The 18,878-nt window shown below is 40.7% G+C and overlaps 1 protein-coding gene across 2 annotated transcripts in view; it reads right to left on the bottom strand.

The window, feature by feature from the left end:
• Nucleotides 1-18,878, bottom strand: part of SEMA3A (semaphorin 3A) — a 259,026-nt gene that overhangs the window by 84,038 nt on the left and 156,110 nt on the right. Inside the window, exon 5 of one of the 2 annotated variants that reach the window (XM_088468796.1) lies at nucleotides 13,722-13,818. In XM_088468796.1, coding sequence (XP_088324922.1) covers nucleotides 13,722-13,818 — 97 coding nt within the window. The remainder of the gene's footprint in view (nucleotides 1-13,721; nucleotides 13,819-18,878) is intronic. The other variant, XM_088468797.1, reaches the window with a different exon arrangement.

Below are 18,878 nucleotides of genomic sequence, written 5' to 3'. Positions count from 1 at the left end.
CGGCGGTGGGACAGGAGGGGTCGGCGGCAGCTGGGAGACTTGCCTGCCATCCCGGGAGGTTGGGAGTGGCACCCGATTTTCGGGAGGCTCCCGACCAAATCGGGAGGGTAGGCAAGTATGAATATCTATCTATACATCTGTATTCAGCTTGTCTTCATTCTCCTAGCATTTTTGCATCATTGGCAAAAGATGCTTGACATGACTTAGATGCTCTGGGCAGCAATTGCCATACTTTCGTACTTTTTCCTGAAATTTGCATTATAGTCACATACAAACTTACTTATAGTGTACTAGTCACAATAGATTAGTTGAAATTTTAGGTTAAGCATAATATTATATGGCGCAAGGCATGGTGCAGCTCACTTGTATGTAACATCTGTCTTTTTCCCAGATTAGCGATTAAGGGGCCTATATACTAAGCCTTGGAGAGAGATAAAGTGGATCGAGATAAAGTACCAATCAATCAATTCCTGTAATTTTTTACACATGTAAAGTGACAGTTAGGAGCTGATTGGTTGGTACTTAATCTCCATCCACTTTATCTATATCCAGGGCTTAGTACATAGACCCCTAAATTATATGAAATACCAGCATCAATATTCAGGGTACCCCTACATTGTACTTTTGTCACATTAGTCATGTGAATAAGACTCACATTTTGTAAAAAAAAAAAAAAAAAGTGTCGGAACACTTGGTGAGACTAAAGTAGCAAAGTCCATGGCATACTTTGTGGTTAGGTGTATGTGGACACATCTGTATATAAAGCTACAGAGTAATAAAAATTATATCATAACCATGGCATATAACTGACAGTGAACTCTGACCCCTCCCATCAGTGTCAGTAATGTTACTTCCAGAGAGCTCTGGAATGATCTATTGGCCCGAAAGCAAATTCCCGATTATTGGGAATCTATGTGTGTGAAGGATCCATTCTGCGAGTGTGCAGATTGGTTCCTGGTAAGATGCACGCAAGCCTTTGAATGTCTCTGTCTGAGTGACAGGCAGAGGCATTTAAGGGGCGGTGCGGGGAGGAGGGGGGGGGGGGGCGGCATTTTTCAGGGAGTGGCCAGCCCAGGGACTGCTGGGCTCACAGTCTGCTGGGCTCACAAGCCGGTCAGCCTGAGTAAGCTGAGGCTTACTCAGCTGGCTGGCCACCCGCCCGGCGCTGTCTACCATCGCGACCATCAACCACTGATGGTCGTGATGATGATCCCAGCCTGTGATCTCCGTCGCAGTGCTGGGATCACAGATGCAGCTGGGGTCATACACCTCCTGCTGCATTTGCATTATTGCAAGAATCGCAATTGCAAAGCTGCCTGCGTGCAGCTTTGCAATTGCGATCCTTGCTGAATCAGGCCCTATATACTGTACCTTAACAGTCTCCAAACGCTTCTGTTATTTCCCATACATACTCATCACATACCACCACATGATGAGAACACAGACACTCCTGCAAATGACTTAATAACATCATGAGAGAGAGAGAAAGAGAAAAAGCGAGAGAGAGAAAGCGAGAGAGAGAGAGAAAGCGAGAGAGAGAGAGAGAAAGAGAGAGAGAGAGAAAGAGAGAGAGAGAGAAAGAGAGAGAGAGAGAGAGAGAGAGAGAGAGAGAGAGAGAGAGAGAGAGAGAGAGAGAGAGAGAGAGAGAGAGAGAGAGAGAGAGAGAACGAGAGAACGAGAGAACAAAAAACAAACCCTGGCAAAGCTTAAACTATGTTTTTTATTTGGCTATTTTTTTATTATGTTTTCTATTTAGATTGTGTTGAATAAATATAAGGCATCAATACCATTGTTATTTGAATAGAGTTCTGCTCACAGTCATCTCTGGACCTGGGGAGTGCCGCTGCTCCCTTGAATGTGGTGCAGTGTGTAGCAGATTGGAGGTGGGGATGGCAGACTCTGCTCCTCAGATTGCAAAGGTGGTGCTTAGCTGTGATACCATAGCCATCCACAACACATATCAAGGACATTGAGGAGTACCAGCCAAAAAGTTCACATGCAGAAAAACTGCTGGCTACTTCTCCTTCATGTCAGCGGCAAGCGATGAATGTTGGTGCACAGCTGGGGCATTGAAAACATGATGATATTATGCCACTCATAAAGAGGAAAATGTATGAAGTGGTGATAACTCCCTTTATTTTGTTAATCCTGGCTCTACAAATGTATTTAAAGGCAGACTGTGGAATCATCAGAGAATATTCTCCTGATTCTGTTGATAACACAGCCATGACCATTTAGGAAGGCAAAGGGTTCTGGACACTTACTAAGCATTGAAAAGCTGAGCTTGTCGCTGCTTGCCATCTGACACATAGCACCATCTGAGGATGGCACTACTATGGTTACTTACCAACCGTACTGATGGGTGACATTTATGCTTGTGCTGTTGGTTTTGAGAGATCATGCGCATGTGCAGCATGGATAACCAGGAGCCATTCCATATGGCATTAGCACTAGGCTGATGTGATACAGGCATGACAGAAGTCGCCGGAGAGGTAAGGTACCGTAATATGTCTCCGTGATTCTCTTTGTAATACATTTCAGCGCTAAGCATAAGAGCCAGGTCTGTGTGAGCTCGAGCACCCCCAATATAACACCTACTCAATGCAGTGACGTGCAGTGAGATAAATGGCTGGGGAGGCACTAGCTAGTATCAGAGCCAGATTTACACATACATACTGTATATGAACCTGAGGGTTCATGTGGGCATTATACAAAGGTGCAGGTGTATATACAGTAGTGCTGGAAATTTGGTGAGTTTTGATCCCGGGATGTGCTGAAAAAATAGACAGGGGAGACAGTGCCTCACCTGCCATACACTTTTACTTCAGAGTTCTGACTATAAAAATGATTAGAATAATACAAAAATATTTAAAAAAAAAAATGCTCATAATTTTTATAGTGAAAACTCTGGAGTATACCTAAGTATGACAGGAAAGGCTCTGCCTCACCTGCCCGCACATCACAGACTCAATCCATAGCCTTGTTGAGTTATATTGTGCATGTAATATGAGCACCCCCAATGGATTTAAAAAGGTGACTCCTATGGCGCCAAGACATCCTGCATCAGTGTGATACACGTCGATGCATCTTTTCTCTTAGCACTAAGAAAAAGGACATGTTATTACATTAATTCCTTAGTGTTTTAGGTACCCCCTAACCTTTGGTATCCTAGACAGCCACCAAAGTATACATAAGGTTAGTAACGACATTATAAAATCAATGCAATTATTAACAGGCATTGTATTTCAACATACATCCAGTAGCATCACAAGGGGAGTGCAGCCAGCACCTAGGTGTCACCTGCCGAGGGGTGACACAAAAATGCCAACTCGTCATCAGTGACAGGAGCCGGGTGCTACACTGTAGTATTACGTGCAGCACTCTGCTTCTGACACAGTGAGGGAGCCAGCACTGCACACAGATTGGGGGCAGTCTGCATCTCCAGGACTCCCGGAGTGACTAAAACTGGGGTTCTCACTGCGAGGCCTCACCCCATACCCACGGCCCTACCTGCGAGGCCACACCCTTTTGCCAACACATGATTTTGCCGTGGGGAGGGATGCCACTGCATACATCCTTTGTATTGCAATAATAAAATTAATAAAAGGACATTTTGTGTTGCTTTAGTGATTATGATCTTAATAATATGCTTAGATATTTGAATCAAATAGAAAAAGTAAGCAATGAAATATATATATGATATGCACTTCAAAAATTAAAGTGCTATACATGATTCAGTTGCTAAACACTAGGTACATAATCAAAATGTACTAGAACTGCAGTCTTATTAACAATTTGTGTGTGGTCTTCAACATGATGTACAAAAATACATTGATTGCCCGTGGAAGTAAGAAAAACTCAATTAAAAAACTTTTATTACTTAAGGTACTTTGATGTTTTGCTCAACCTTTATATAACCTTATCCCTGTTTTGTTATCACTTACTCCACAGGCGCCTGGAAAAAAAAAAAAAAAAAGAATAGAAAAAAAGAAAAAGAAAAATCGATGGAACTTAATATGAAGGATCAGTACACCTTCCCGTTCTCTCACTGCATGTGTAAGGTCAGCTTGAAAGGTACAAAAATAACAGAGATCGAATCCAGGTGTTCAAAATTTTATACAATATAAACTATCTAACAAAGTGAATTCAATATAATTGCAAATAACTGTGGCATAATTAAATTACTTAAAGCATTAAAGGGATTGCATATTAAAAGTGTTTTTAATAAAGTAAGAAAAGAGTTTTCTTGTTCTTAAAACTAATATAAGTATGTTAAAGCCACATAAAATCAATGTGGTATACATAGTATATTTAATATGTGTTTGTAGTGTATGACTGATTAGACCAATTCATAAACAACAAAAAGTTATGGAATAAGCAAGCTATCCAGTGTTGTACACAATATTATAGCTGCTTATAGTAAGAAGGGATGACACAATATGAGCATTATTAACCTCTAAACTATTTTTTTTTAAATGTCCCCAAAATTGTAGACAGTTTATTTTCTGTTAAATTATACAAACTGTTTTTAAATTGCAGGAAGAGCAGTCACCAGCATGGGGTGGGTGATCCTGACTGACAGTCACCAGACTGTGGGTGATTCTGTTAGCCTCACCAATAACAGTCAGGGTGGACATGGAGAGCTGCCAGCGGTGGCCCTGAGCTCCTAGAGCTAGGGCTGCAGGAAGATTGCCTTCCTGAAGCTGCGGATGGGCTATCCTTTTAGGATCTTCTCCTAAAAGGAGAAGTTGTGCCCTTATATTAATGCTGCATCTAAAAAAATTGCAATTCTCACATAGATAATTCCAGGGGGGGGGCATGGTGTTTAAGGGGCTACACCCAGTGGTGTGAGTTCATCCCAGACACCTGGAGGCAAGTCATACTTTGGTGCCGCTGACACTGTAATGTAGCAATTTGCATGCAGACAGGCTATTATTATTATTATTATTATTATTATTATCCTTTATTTATATGGCGCCACAAGTGTTCCGCAGTGCCTTACATAGTACATAGAACTAATAGGTGAACAAGAAACAAGTAACTTACAGTACATTACAGTGCAGGACAAGGACACAACTTATATACATTGCTGAAATAGTGATTAAAGCACTCACAATAAGCTGCCGGGAGTTGGCAGTCACGTGTTAGGGCTATAGACGAAGGCAGCAGTTGATGGTCTGACACAGAGCTCTCCATTAGTGTATGGTGGCTTCTCAGGTGCTGAGAAGGGGTGCAATATATTGGGCATCCGTAACGGTACACTCCGGGTACATAGTTACAGCCCAAAGAGGGGTGAATATGTTGTGGACAATGGAGGAGGTGCCCCTACAGAGCTGGAGCCCGGTGACAGGCACCTCCATTGTCTCCCATAGTTCTGCCCCTGGCTACACCTCAAAAGCTATTGATGGTACCGAGCTGAAATTTGGCACCGACGGGTAGAACTGTTGCTTGGTGCATTTCAGGGCATAAACATAAACAATGAGGATTTGGGAATAATCAAAATTTCCAACTGTCAATTTTTTTCGGACATTCTCAATTAGGACCACTTTTCTACTGTTCTCTATGGGGTTTTTTTGGGAAGGCATAACTTAGGGTAGGGAGTGAATTTAGACTTGGGGTTTGTTTTATTAGGTAGCTATTGTGCCAGGGTAGGGCCTTTTGGGGTTCAGGTAACTGAGTAAGTTACAGTTTTTAAACTATTACCTCAAGAATGCACAATTGAATAGATAAAAAAATGTCAAATTGTTGCGCAGCCACAGTAGGAGCCTCCACTTGGGTGCACAAAGATGGCCGTCATTTGTGGGCTTTAGCAGTGGTGGGCTCGGGGGGAAAGAAGCGGGCATTAGCTGCAGCGTTACCCAGGGGAAAAGTGCGGGGGGGGTTAGCGGGCGTTAACTGTGGCCAGAACCCAGACTGTAGCAGGCCTTTGCGGGGGCAGTGTGGTCGGTGGTGGGGCAGGCATTAGGACCCGGGGGAGGTAGCAACACACAGATACAGGCTACCTGCATCTGTGATACCTGCTTCTGTGTTTAAAAATAAAAAAATGGTGTGGCCCCGCCCCCCAAAAAACAACCAGCCCCGGGCTTTGGAGACCCAGTACTGGTTGTGCTAAATACAGAAAACAAATGACGTAGGGGTCCCCTGTATTAAGCACAATCCACACCAGGCTTTTCAGAACCTGTCCTGTTTGCCAAAATATGGGGGACAAATGACGTAGGGTCCCCCATATTCAGCACAACCAGAACTGAGATCTGAGCCGGCCCTAGTTTACATTCCTGCTTTCAAGACTGTGCTGGACTAGGCTCCTAGGTAATCATGCCTGCCTAACATAACAAACCCATCTGCATCACTTTGGCTCGCCCCCATCTGTACTGCTTAATCTTCCTCTCTGCATGCTTTTCTGTCTGCCCCATTCACAACGCCCTGTCTTCTCCCCCCATCCACCATACTCTTATCTTATCTGTGTGGCTCTATATTCTGCGCTCATACCTCAGTTGCATAGACTGTATGTGTGTATTCCAATGAGCGCACAATTCTGTGAATTAGCAGCTCCACCAGTTTGTGAGTGACAGCAATTTCACTTTGTGAGAGTGCTGAATCTGCAGTTAACCACATGGTGTCATGGCATACCATATCTGTATTATGCAAGGAACTCGTCCATTAAGGCGTCAGCTTTTTGGAGTGTGAGTGGCAGAAATTCAATAGGCTTTGTGAATTTTCAGATCATGTCTAAGAAGCCTTAATGGGACATGTCACACCGTAAGGTTTTATCTCTATGGGAATATATATATATATATATATATATATATATATATATATAGTACGATTTTGTCTACTTCGACCTCCCAACAACTCCTCACTCCCGCCCTTATATAATAAGGATTTCCCCCCTCACCCCTTATATATTTAATGAACCACCCCTTATATAATATATTTAATGACCCACCCCCCCTGACTCCCAGCCACTATATATTTAATGAACCCCCCTCACCCCCAGGCATTATATATTTAATGAACCCCCCTCACCCTAACCATTATATATTTAATAAACTCCCCATCACACCCAGCCACTATATATTTAATGAACCCCCATCACACCCAGCCACTATATATTTAATGAACCCCCATCACCCCCAGCTATTATATATTTAATGAACCCCCCTCACCCCCAGCCATTATATATTTAATGATTCCTCAATCTCATATCCTACCAGTTTTTGTCACTTACCTAAATCCTCCCAGAGTCCCAGGCTCCCAGCTGTCTGGCTGCACCAGAGTTTTCAGCATCCTGCTCCAGTCCTCTTCTTGGGGCATAAGACGTCTCATCCCAAAGTGTCACTACTGTCAGTAGTGCAGATGCAGCGCCGATTCGTCACCGCCGGAGGACGAACTTAAGCAACAAATGACTGACAGGTCAGGTGCTAAAGACAACACACTGGCTGGAGAGGGAATGATTCTGCTAGTCTCCAGCCTCCACCACCGGCAGCAGCGTGAGGTGGCAGAGGCTGGGGATGAGCAAAATCGTTCCCAGACAGCAGTGTCAGAGCTGCTTTGGAACAGCTCCAGTCAGGGGGCCTGAAGGTATGAGCCTCCTGCGCCAGCCCTTAATCCGGCTATGGACGTCACGCCGCAACTGAGCAGGGCCAAGCCTACTAAAAGCACAGGGAGAGGGGTGGGGGCAAAGTGAGTGACTCACCGGCGCTGCCTCTACCTGCTAATGAGAGAGTAGCACCTGCCCAGGCCTGCAACTCCGCTTCCTCACCCCTCCCCCTCCCTTGTGCTGCTGCTATTGTACCATACTGCTTCTTGCTCCTTCCCTCCCCAGCTGGTGGGCTCTCCAGGGCCGGATTTCAGGGGAGCCTGGCTGCGGGGCCCTTGGGACCCGTCGGGCGCTTAGGTTGCCTAGCGGTAAATCCACCCCTGTACTGTGGACTTAGGGCCTAATTCTAAGTAGGGAATAAAGCAAGAAAGAGCAAGTACAAGTAACTCTGCACCTTGGTAAAACCATTTTGCACTGCATGGTGGGGCAGCTTTAAAATGTGCAGAGAGATTTCGATATTAGAGGGGTGTGTCCGAGCTGAAGTGTAAAAATAAAGCTTGGCAGCATGTGTGGGCCACTGTACAGTACATGCAACAGCAGCCAGTATTTATCCTGCATGCAAAAACATTTTTTGTATTTGCACCCCTTGCTACATGGTTTGTCTCGGTGCACAGTTACTTGCTCTTTCTTGCTTTATTCCCAACTCAGTCAGGCCCTTAGTATTTGCACTTTTGTTGCTATCGTAGAATGTAAATTTGCACAGTAATGTGTGGTGGGATGCAAGGTACAGTTCAGTATTGTACAGGGCACATATACCTTGTGCTCTTCTCACATTAGCAGTGTGAAAGAGATACAACTGTAGTTAATTATTGAACAAAGACACATAGCAGCTTTGTTGCATTTTTACAAGGCACCAAACAGGGCTATTTGGTGCAATTTAAGACTTGGTGTATGAACACATGTGTAAGGTGGGTTTGTGCACTAAAGGGTTCATAAGAAGGGCAATTACTGCCAATGGGATGTGTAACTGCCACAACAAATGCAGAGAGAAATATGTGGTATGCAACGCCACAGAGTACGGCCACAGAAAAGCACAGGTGTTACAGATATTTATATAGGATTGAACAGGTATACATTGGATTTCAATTTCTAGTGGCATTTAGCTGCCTGCACAGGATATATGGTGCCTTTGTCTATGGATTAAGTAGTGTTTAGCCATACTGACTTTTTGACAGTACAGAGTGTGTTCTGTTCGTGGCACAATTCCACTAACTTCTGTATCTAAGATGAAAGAGGAGCGTCAGATTCAGCAAACAGAGTAATATCTTATGGTTAGGAAAAATCAAGCATACAGAGAGGGGTAACAGGATTTAGATGTCCTTAATAATAGCATTAAAAGAAAATATAGTTATAGAATTAGCTTAAAAAACATTTTGTTTGTTAATCTCTGTAAAATGTGTGACATAACTTCTTCAGTAATATCAATTTTGAGGGTGAAAATGTTAAACATTTATTTACACAACTTATTTTTAAAATAACTTTCATTTCAAATACAAAGCTGGTAGTTAACTCAAATGATCCTTGCAGGAAACCAGTCTGTGGTTATTAACTGTGAAATATTCAAAAGAAATGATTGCCATTTCAAGGAGGAAGGTCAACAATCAGCTTCAAGGAAACAGTCTGTGGAATGAGTGAATTACAAAACCAAATGTAACTAGAGAACAGATGTATTCTCACTTACATATAAAATTAGATACATTGTAGTTGACTAATAATAGCTACATAGTAGAGTGGAAAAAATACTTTTGAATAAATCTATAATAGACATTAAAAAAAAAAATCATGTAGTTATGCCATTATGAATAGAGAGTTCACTTGCAGGATGATTAGTGACAATAGTTTAATATCTTGGAATCAGACTAACACATTTTTAATTGGTTCCAAGTCTCAAATGTGGTTCAAAGATACTTTTCTAACAGTTACATTTTGGGAATTTTCAAACTTTAAAGGAATTTGTGTGTTAGAAATTAGAAATATGGTTGTTCAATTTTGCTAGGTTTTCAGACCGTCTAATTACTAAATACATATAAAAATATTTTTATTAATTATTTTTGGTTTTTAGAGGATTTGGTGATGTATAAACTTGTTTTTTTAAATGTAAATGTTTCCCTTTTACTTTCTTACTGAAACATCATCGTGCTTGCAATGTCACTACTTATTTCACTTATTACTAATCAACCAACCATGAAAGATCCTGAAACATCTCAGTTGGGGGTTATAATATTATGTTGACTGAGAGGACACCCAGCATGGTTTGAGGCCTCTTCTATTTATAGATAAAAATGCTATGTTGAGTTGTGGGACAGTCTGGTTAATGTGATTAGAGGGGACTGCTGCAGGTTTCTCTCCTGAGCAAAATAATCAGCTCAGGACAGTTAGAGTAGTGTATAATGTGATATTGTTAATGTGGTGGTGGTGGTGGAAAATGTCAGTTTAATGTATGTGTTCAGGACTGGTCCTGCTAAGACTGATCAGATCTTTAGTAAAATATTCCTTAAGTTGAGCTGGATCTGTTATCAAATCTAATTTTCATCACAAGCTGTCTGTCACAGCATGCTGGACATTGGCTGGGGCATTGAGAGGGTGGAGAAGTGGGTACCAATTACCCAGGCTTGTTTGAGGGGCCCAGTGGAGGCCCAGGTCCAATGCCACCCCCACTCCCTCTTACCTGTAAGCAGCCCAGCACACGCTGCTGTGTACTGGGCAACAGTGGGAGACTGTTGCTGCTGAGCTGCGCTCACAGTGCCCCCTCCCCAGCAATTAGTGTTTTGTTTTTTTTCTAAGGTGGCGAGGCCATGCCTATCATGATTCAGCCTCGACCCCCAATAGTAATGGGGCCCAGGATGGCTCTCTACAGCCATGGACACCAGCATTAACATACCGGGTCCGGCAGCGCTGGTTGGCAGCTGGGCAGTGGGTGGGGAGTCCCTGGCGCCAGCTTCTGTAATCCCAGCTTCCTCCTGGCATCCAGCTGCAGTACACAGGCAGCAGCAGCTTCCCTAGGGGCACACGTGCCTACCTATGAAAAGGGTAAGGTTCGCCAAACATGATGTCAAGCTTGGTGCAAGAATATGAACTCTAAAGGGAGTCTCTGGGAACTAGACAGTGTCAAAGTATAGGCTAACACCTACTCTAGCGTTCTTTGCTGCTTGTGATTGCTACTACTCGTTCCTGACTTTGGCTTCTCACATGACCTATTTCTGTCTGACCCCTGGTACTGTACCGTCCCATATGGTTCTGACCAGGCTTGTCGACTGCACTTTGTATGCCTTATGACATACTTCTAACTACACTCCTGTGTACACCAGCACCTATACTATGGAACCCAGACAGAGGGCTACTGCCTGTGTATCAGCTGCAGCTAAGTCCAAACCTCCTTGCGGGGATCCCTGATGAACACCACCGGCACGTTAGACTCTGTGCCCCTGGACTGGGTCTTAGCCAATCCCAAAGTACGGGCATGCCTCCACTATCCATCCATAGTTTGTAACATTAGAGTTCATAAACAATAACCTCAACAACTGAGCAATAATAACAAAACATTAGTAATAAATCACTAAAGGTCTTGTCATCATTCCACACTTTGTTGAGATAATTGGTTGTTATGTATCTTGTGATTTGAGACATTTATACGTAAGGTTTTTTCAGAACCTTCTCAGGTTAACATACAGTATACCCATTGGAATAAAACACTTGCTAAATAAAACTGTACATGATATTGGGCAGCTTAGCGGACGGTAGTTTAATTAACCATTACTGTCCACCTAAAATAATAGTGGGAATAGATCATGTTTATTTAAGGTAATTAGTAGTGGACTGTTTTAATTATATGATCAGATGGAAAAAGAAAGTGATTTGATTATTTACAAGGGGCAGAACTGAATGCAAGTTGGCCTAAATTGCTCCTGCCTTGTGTGCAGGGCTAAAAATGGGAATATTTGCACAGATGTATGTATGTATGTATGTATGTGCACCACCCCATCCAAATATTGGTTTCACAGCCGTCAATGTTACCCTGTTATGCTCATTCTGTCGTAAGTGGAGATGAGAGTCTGAATTACCAATGGATGTGAACCATAATGTAGACAGAGTTTAGCACTGGATTAGGTCTGTGGGTTGATGTCTCTCAGCTCCATGAGAACTCACATCTGTTACTATTCCCAGAGACCTCTAATTAATTTAAATACTTTATGGTGGGGAAAAAGAAGGAAGGTTGGATGAATTATAAAGGTTGTAGTTTTAGGAACAGTCCAGCCCTTGTGCAGTGGTGCTGCGCTGATAGCCCCATGTTACACATCACAGAAATTATGAGAGGCCACTGCCGGCTTCACATGTGACCTGAAACAGCTGAACAGAGCCAGCACTGTGTTACCTACAAGCAGGGCTGTAGAGTGCCAGCCAGGGCTTGGGGGCAAAAGGTAGCGTGGCCTAATCATGGGAGGTGTGTCCATGCCCCCTTAGAAAAAAAAAAGAAAAACCTATTTGCAGCCCTGCAAAGAGGTGCTTTGTGCTGGGGAGGGAGGTGCTGTGAGCCTCCAGAACAAATCCAGGAGGGGTGCAATAAGTGTGATCACTCACCCCCACAAGCAGAGAAAAGAAGACTGCTGCGAAAACAGCAGTCTCCCTGGTCTTCCACTGCAGCCCAGCACACAGCAACATGTGCTGGGCTGCTAATAGGTAAGAGGGAGGGGGGAAGGCTTTGGACCCCTCCAACAAGCTCGGGCTCGGTTAATTAGTACACACTCTCCCCCCTCTTGGCGCCCTTGCAAAGAGATCAGCTGGTAAGTACTTCAAGCCAAGGTACGTGGCTGTCAGGCACAACCATGGCAGCGTGTTCAGAACACTGAGGTTGCCCTGCATTTTGATGGGAATCGGGGTTGGTATATCTCATGTGTCATTATCAGAGCCGTAACTAGACTTTTTGGTGCCATGTGCCAGAAAAAGCATTGGCGCTCCCCTATTTTTTAAATAGGGAGATAACACACCTGAAAAAGGGCCATGGCCTCATGTGGAAGGGCCAGGGAAGAGATAGGGGAGGCCAAGAGATGCTGGGGATAAAATAAGAGGAAGCTACAAGTGAGAATGATAATTAACAAAAAATGTACAAGCTCGAACAGCATCCCCTGCCCTGTGGTGCCCTGGCACAGGTCGCACTACCCTAGTTACGGCCCTGGTCATTATTATTGGGCTTACTACTTGGTATATTATGTCATGTTAGGATTACGACTGCTGGGCGATATACAGTACATATACCAATTCAAGTAGTTGTGCATATCATGAGTTTGGAGCCATTATTCTGGGAATTGAAATGTAGATGATGTTTATTAGTAATGCATTATATTTGATCTTTCTGTATACAGTGTGCTGTTTACAGAATAATAATTACACTTTTCTTTGTCGTACCACAAAATCTAAGTGATTAGCCTTTTCAGAGTACGCTAGCCATTACTATAATAGTACAGGACCACAGCTGTTCAATAGGATTTTCTAAGCTGGTCCCACTCCTTGAAAATGTGACATCATGATGGCAAAATGAGGGTACAGGGTGGCTGGCACCAGGGGAAGAAGTTGAACTTGTAGAGTGTACTTTGGATGCTCTAGTCAGCTCTGTAGTGTGTTTGCTGCCAGGAATAGGTGGAACCGAGAACCCAGAATGTCCCAAGGATACTCTGGGCGGCCATGTGGCAGCTTGCCAAATGCAGACATCACTGGGCAACAATGGAGTCGCTCCCTAGGCCCTCCATCTTGGATGGCAGCACCACTCACCCACCACTAGTTATCCCCTGATATAGTATACAGTGCAGTTCATCCATTTAAATGGACCTTTGACTTAGAAAGATATACAATCACTATATTCCACATTCATACTATACACCAAAATTTGCCACACACTTTGAACACCACAGTAAGTTCCCCCTACCCTTGTTTTGTTCTTAGTTAAACATTGCGTTTTTCACAATCTTTGCCATTTGCATTAATGAATGATGCCTAAAGCTCATTTTGTGGTTTGCATTATCCTATAATTTAAATAGTTTTAGAATTGTCATATATTGTAAAGATAGATAAGCACAATTAATAGGTTAATCCATATTTATATAATTAGTTCCACTTACATACTCACCAATTAGAATGGAGGCAGTTAATAGCTTGGGGTCATAAGGGCTTTTTCCTCTACCATTCTCAAAAAGTGAATCCTCCAGTTTAAATATGTTATCCTGCTAGGGGAAATGAGAGGACATTGTTTAGCATATGATTAATTATTACAGATTAACAATTACTTTTAAAATATATACATTCAATTTATGTAAACAGGCAGTGATAATGTATAGGACTGAATGAAGAGTGCTTGGCTTATAATTCAATCATGAAGTTTTGCCAAAGAATGAAAAATACAGAATTAAAAACTTCCTTCATCCTGTTACTGTGACTTTGAGTGTGTACCCCATGCATATTTTAGGTTTATAACAGCTAAACTGATACTGAAGTCATAGAGCAATTTAAGGATATCAAAAAAAGTTACTGTAAAGCTAGGACAATAATAATAAAAATACTTATAATATTTTCTTTCACAAAAAATCACTGACTGTTAGGGCCTGTGCCTTGGATTGCCAGTTACCAGCCACCAACATTTACTGTACTAGCAGGATATAGTTAATTGACATTTAATAATCATACTTTTCAGTTTTTACAATAGTGAAGATGCTAACATGACTAGAAATTACAGAGCTCCATAGCATAATTTTCAAAGGCTTCCTGCTTTGTGCAATCACTGAAGCCATCCTTAACAAAACCAACTCAAAGCATAGATATTTAAAACTGTAAATGGGTTATTTATACATTTTAACCAAGGATGAATAAATGATTATGTCAAATATTCTACCAGTTTAATAAAATCTGTACAATTTTGAATGAATATGAAATGCTCATTGCAAAAGCCTTTATTTTAGAAAACCTAATCCAAATGGTAAAAGTCTATTTATTACAATCCCATTAGTTCATGGCATCATAATAATATTAACAATAGTCTCTCCATAGTTTACACTTCGATAAAAAACAAACATGACATTCTACTATAAATCCCATATCTTCCAAATTACAGTACTTTGGTGGTACTGCAGCTATTCGCTGCAATTAGTAGGGTCCTGTTGCTATTAGACTATTTCTAATATAGCAGCTATATAAGCTTTCCATTAGAGTTACAGATTTCAAGGTGATAGGTAGTGGTTGCAGCTATACAAAATATAATCAGCGGCAGGGAAGGGACCAACACTAAATGTTATTAAATAATAATATATATTTAAAGTGGAATACACACAGAAGATTCTGTGTTTTTTATTGTGGATTTATTTTTTGTATTTAGCGATTTATGTAAATGCACGAATCCTGCTTAAGTGATGAAAATAAAAAGATTATTATTGGTAGGGGATGGGATTCAGTAAAATATGTATTTAAAGCACAAAATACCTTAACAGCAAAGAGAACTTTTGGTGGTCTTTGGTCATTTGTCTGCAGTAATTTCATTATATATATATATATATATATATATATATATATTTATTCTACATGTCATGTAGATGATGAATTTGTCTACAGCAACCTTTAACTTTGAAAAAATAGGAGTTAAATTGTCCATGTTTGGAATGGATTAGAGGACAATTTAGAAAGAGCAATAGGTGTCTCGAGTTTAGACATTATTAATGATTTTAGATCTTAGAATGAAGCAAGCCATAGAAATATTCAACCTTAACAAAAATGTGTTGCTGTATGTCAAGTCATGAATTGCTACAATTTCATTTTAATATTTTTCTTTATTAACTTTTCACCTTTGAAATTAGTATGCCTAAAGTGCATTGAATTAATCATAATTCTCATTTAATATCAAACAAATATAAATATCAACCATAAAACGATAAATCTCCTAAATGAACCTACTGTAGAGTTTTCTACAGATCTCTGTTGTATGTGTGAATAAAAGTCCATAATAACAAATATTTTTAGATTGAAAAGGCTGAAATGACTTGAGAAAAGGAAATTTATATATATCACAAAGTATAGTTTTCCAAAGTTTAAAGAAATCACCAGAGTTCCGCGTGCATCCCCAAAGATAACGAATTCTTCTACAAATTATTTTTAATTTACAATGCTTATTTTAACATATTTCAGATTCCTGGTGTGCTTACACTAACAGGATAAGTTGAAATAAGTTCCTCTAAATAGATTTCCATATTTGGGACCCAAAAGCAAATACAGTTTATAGTCAGAGCAAATTTCAGGTCACATATGTTTTTCCCTAATTTCTCATTTCAAAATTATATGGGTTTAGACAGGAAGCATATAGTAAACACAAAGTAGCAATAAAGTGCATTTGGACCATACTGTACATGCTTTAATTTCTTTAGTCTGGAGATGATGAAGGGTAGGTCCTGGAGGCAGGTGAAGGAGGCAATCCAAAACAAATCTCTTTATCAAGGCCCCTGCTTCACAATGTTGTGATTTGTGCACAGAGTAGCAAAGAGTAGACAAGTTTGGCTTGGATATTAGCATTGCAGGTAAGTCATATTTCCTTACTTTCACGGAATGTTTGGGAGACTCTTGAATATGAAAGTTTTCCTGCACTTCAAGGAAAGTAAACCAGCATCCCGGATCCAACCCAGTTATTTTTATTTTGTTTATTATTCACTTTGAAGAGAAAAAGTCACAACAGTCCTTGCCCTGTGGAGATTATAATTTCAGTTCCCTATAACATGTACACACTAATGTAAATTTTGTCAGAAGCCAATAAACCTACAGTACCAGTTTTTGGTGTGCAGTAGGAAACTGGAGACACAGAAGAGCCCACTCAAACACAAGGTGAACTCCAAACAAATGGAACATGACTGTTAATTGAACTCATGACCTCAGTGCTCTGAGGCACTAATGCTAACTACACCGCCTATGCTTTCTAAGTGTTATGGTCAGTACAGGAGCTTGATGTCATGATGATGCAATCACAGAATGTGCTGATGCACTGCCTGTCTGTTCTATAGCCTTTAGTAAAAGAGATGTCTTCCTAACAGTCAGTCTCAGCAGTTGCTAGCACTGTATCTGCTATTTGGAGTTTTCATTATTATTTCCAGCCTGTAAGCTCTAATCTTTCTTTCCTCAGATTAATGTTTTTTTTTTTATTATTTTAGGTCCATTTTACATTTGGACCAGCTGCTATGTTATAGTCAGAAATTAATATAAAAGTTCACAGGCAAATGACTTGGGGAACATGACTCGGTCAATTTGATCCTTAAAATAAGATTTCTAACATAAAGCCAATTACCTTATATTTGATTATTTCAATTTGTGATAAGAAAACCCTACATGCACACCAATGTGTACTGTATTGTATATAATTTAAAGCTTCCAACCATAAAGCTAAATTATATGCTTTACCAGCAACCTAGAATTTCCCCATCAAATGTGCATCTGATTGGCACTTTACTTTTTATGCTTTACTAATAATGATTATAATTAATAACAATCTTTTCAGCGGATATCAATTTATGTGAAGGGAAAGGCCATCCTTTTAGATAAAAAGTTCTCATGTATTAATGCAATGTGTTATATTAAACCATGAAACAGCTATTAGAGTGAAATGAGCGGAAAGAATATTGAGTGTTTATATGCTTCAGTTCAAACACAGCTCTGACATGTGAAGGCTATTTCTGTATCATATAACCACCATCATCATAACTCGATGCACACTCTGAAGTGATTCACAAGCAGACCCACAGGACCCAGCAATAAAAACATTTGTCTCTTCTGCAACATTCCTCTTATCTCACGTTGATTAAGGGAGACATTTCTAAGTACGTGTTAGAGAGCTTACAGAATATGGCACTATACATTATAACACAAAACGAGACAGGAGGTAAAAAAAAAATGTGTGAGGTATAAAATACTTATTTTGAATACATTTAGCTACATTTGCATATGTCCTTATATTATCATATAGAATATGGACACTTAAGGTTTGTATGCAAATATTTGTATTTATATTTAGAATGTATTAGCAGTTTTATGTAACTTTACATGGGTGCATCATTGCATATGCAGTGATTTAGTTTATATTTATCAGGGCATTTCACCAAATGAGAGTGTGTGTGTCTGTGTGTGTGTATATATAATTAGTCTATGCACAGTCCCACCTACTCTGCAAATATGGCACCTGTACAGAAGATAGCAAAGACTCTTCGCAGTCTTCTTAGTAGGTGGCAAAATACAGCTAGCAGAGCAGAGCAGCAAGTGAATAGATGTCATTACAAAGAGGGACTGGGGGCAGCCCAGCATCTCAAGAAACACTGGGCTTGATCACTGTATGATGGAAAAGGGGGGCATGACATCAGACTTGCCCACTCTCCCGGAATGCCTGGGAGGCTTCCAAATCTCTGATGGCGATCTTGGCTGCCCAAGAGGGTATTCACATCTCCTGGAGATGCCTGCATCCATCCGGGAAGGCCGATGTTGCAATTCACGCTGAATAGAGTCCTAGTAGCCCTACACCTCCATCCTCGCCCCTGACTTTAAAGTTCTGGTAATTTTGGCATATTATAGCAGAGGACACCGCCCACCCAAGCCATGCAATGTCCCTTGCTGTGCCAACCTGCCTGGAGGTCGGCAAGTATGTATGACGTGGCCAGGTCACCTTTTCGTGCACCAAATAGTCCAACTCCCTGCCTTGTAAATGTTGCGAGCTATAAAAAGACATTATTTAAAAAACTGTTAGACTAAAGTTATGTTTAATTTAAGATTTGTCTATTTATAATGTTCAAATACACACTAAGACATTTGCTTCCACTTTCTGGCAATTGGGTGCAACAGATACAATTGGTAAACTAATGAATTAGACCTGCCTCTTTAGATCAAAGACATCACAAAATATTTAAAAAGGATAGTTATAGATAAATAGACAAAGATTTCTTACAAGAGCTCATATTGTAAAATGCAAATCCAAACCTATATTACCACCAACAAACTCCACTTATATGTAATTGTTCCTTTTAAACAGTTGTGACCCCTGAACTGAGAAATCCTTGCAATGCTTAACTACTTGGAACAGTCTATAAATTACAAATTTCCAAATGAAAAATGTGTTTTTGTGAGATGTCAAAGATTTACATGCTCTTTAGGCATGCTAATTAAAAGGTGAAAAGTTAATTTAGAATAATATGAAACATAAAAGTAGCAGCTCATAAACTGATATACAAATATCAAATATCTTAAAAGTTGAATATCTCCATGGATCAGCTTT

The sequence above is a fragment of the Taudactylus pleione genome, unplaced genomic scaffold (genome assembly GCF_031769625.1).
Source record: "Taudactylus pleione unplaced genomic scaffold, aTauple2 ptg000086l, whole genome shotgun sequence".
Lineage (NCBI taxonomy): Eukaryota > Metazoa > Chordata > Amphibia > Anura > Myobatrachidae > Taudactylus > Taudactylus pleione.
Note: the sequence above shows the minus strand (reverse complement) of the source record. Positions and strands in the feature narration are given on the sequence as shown.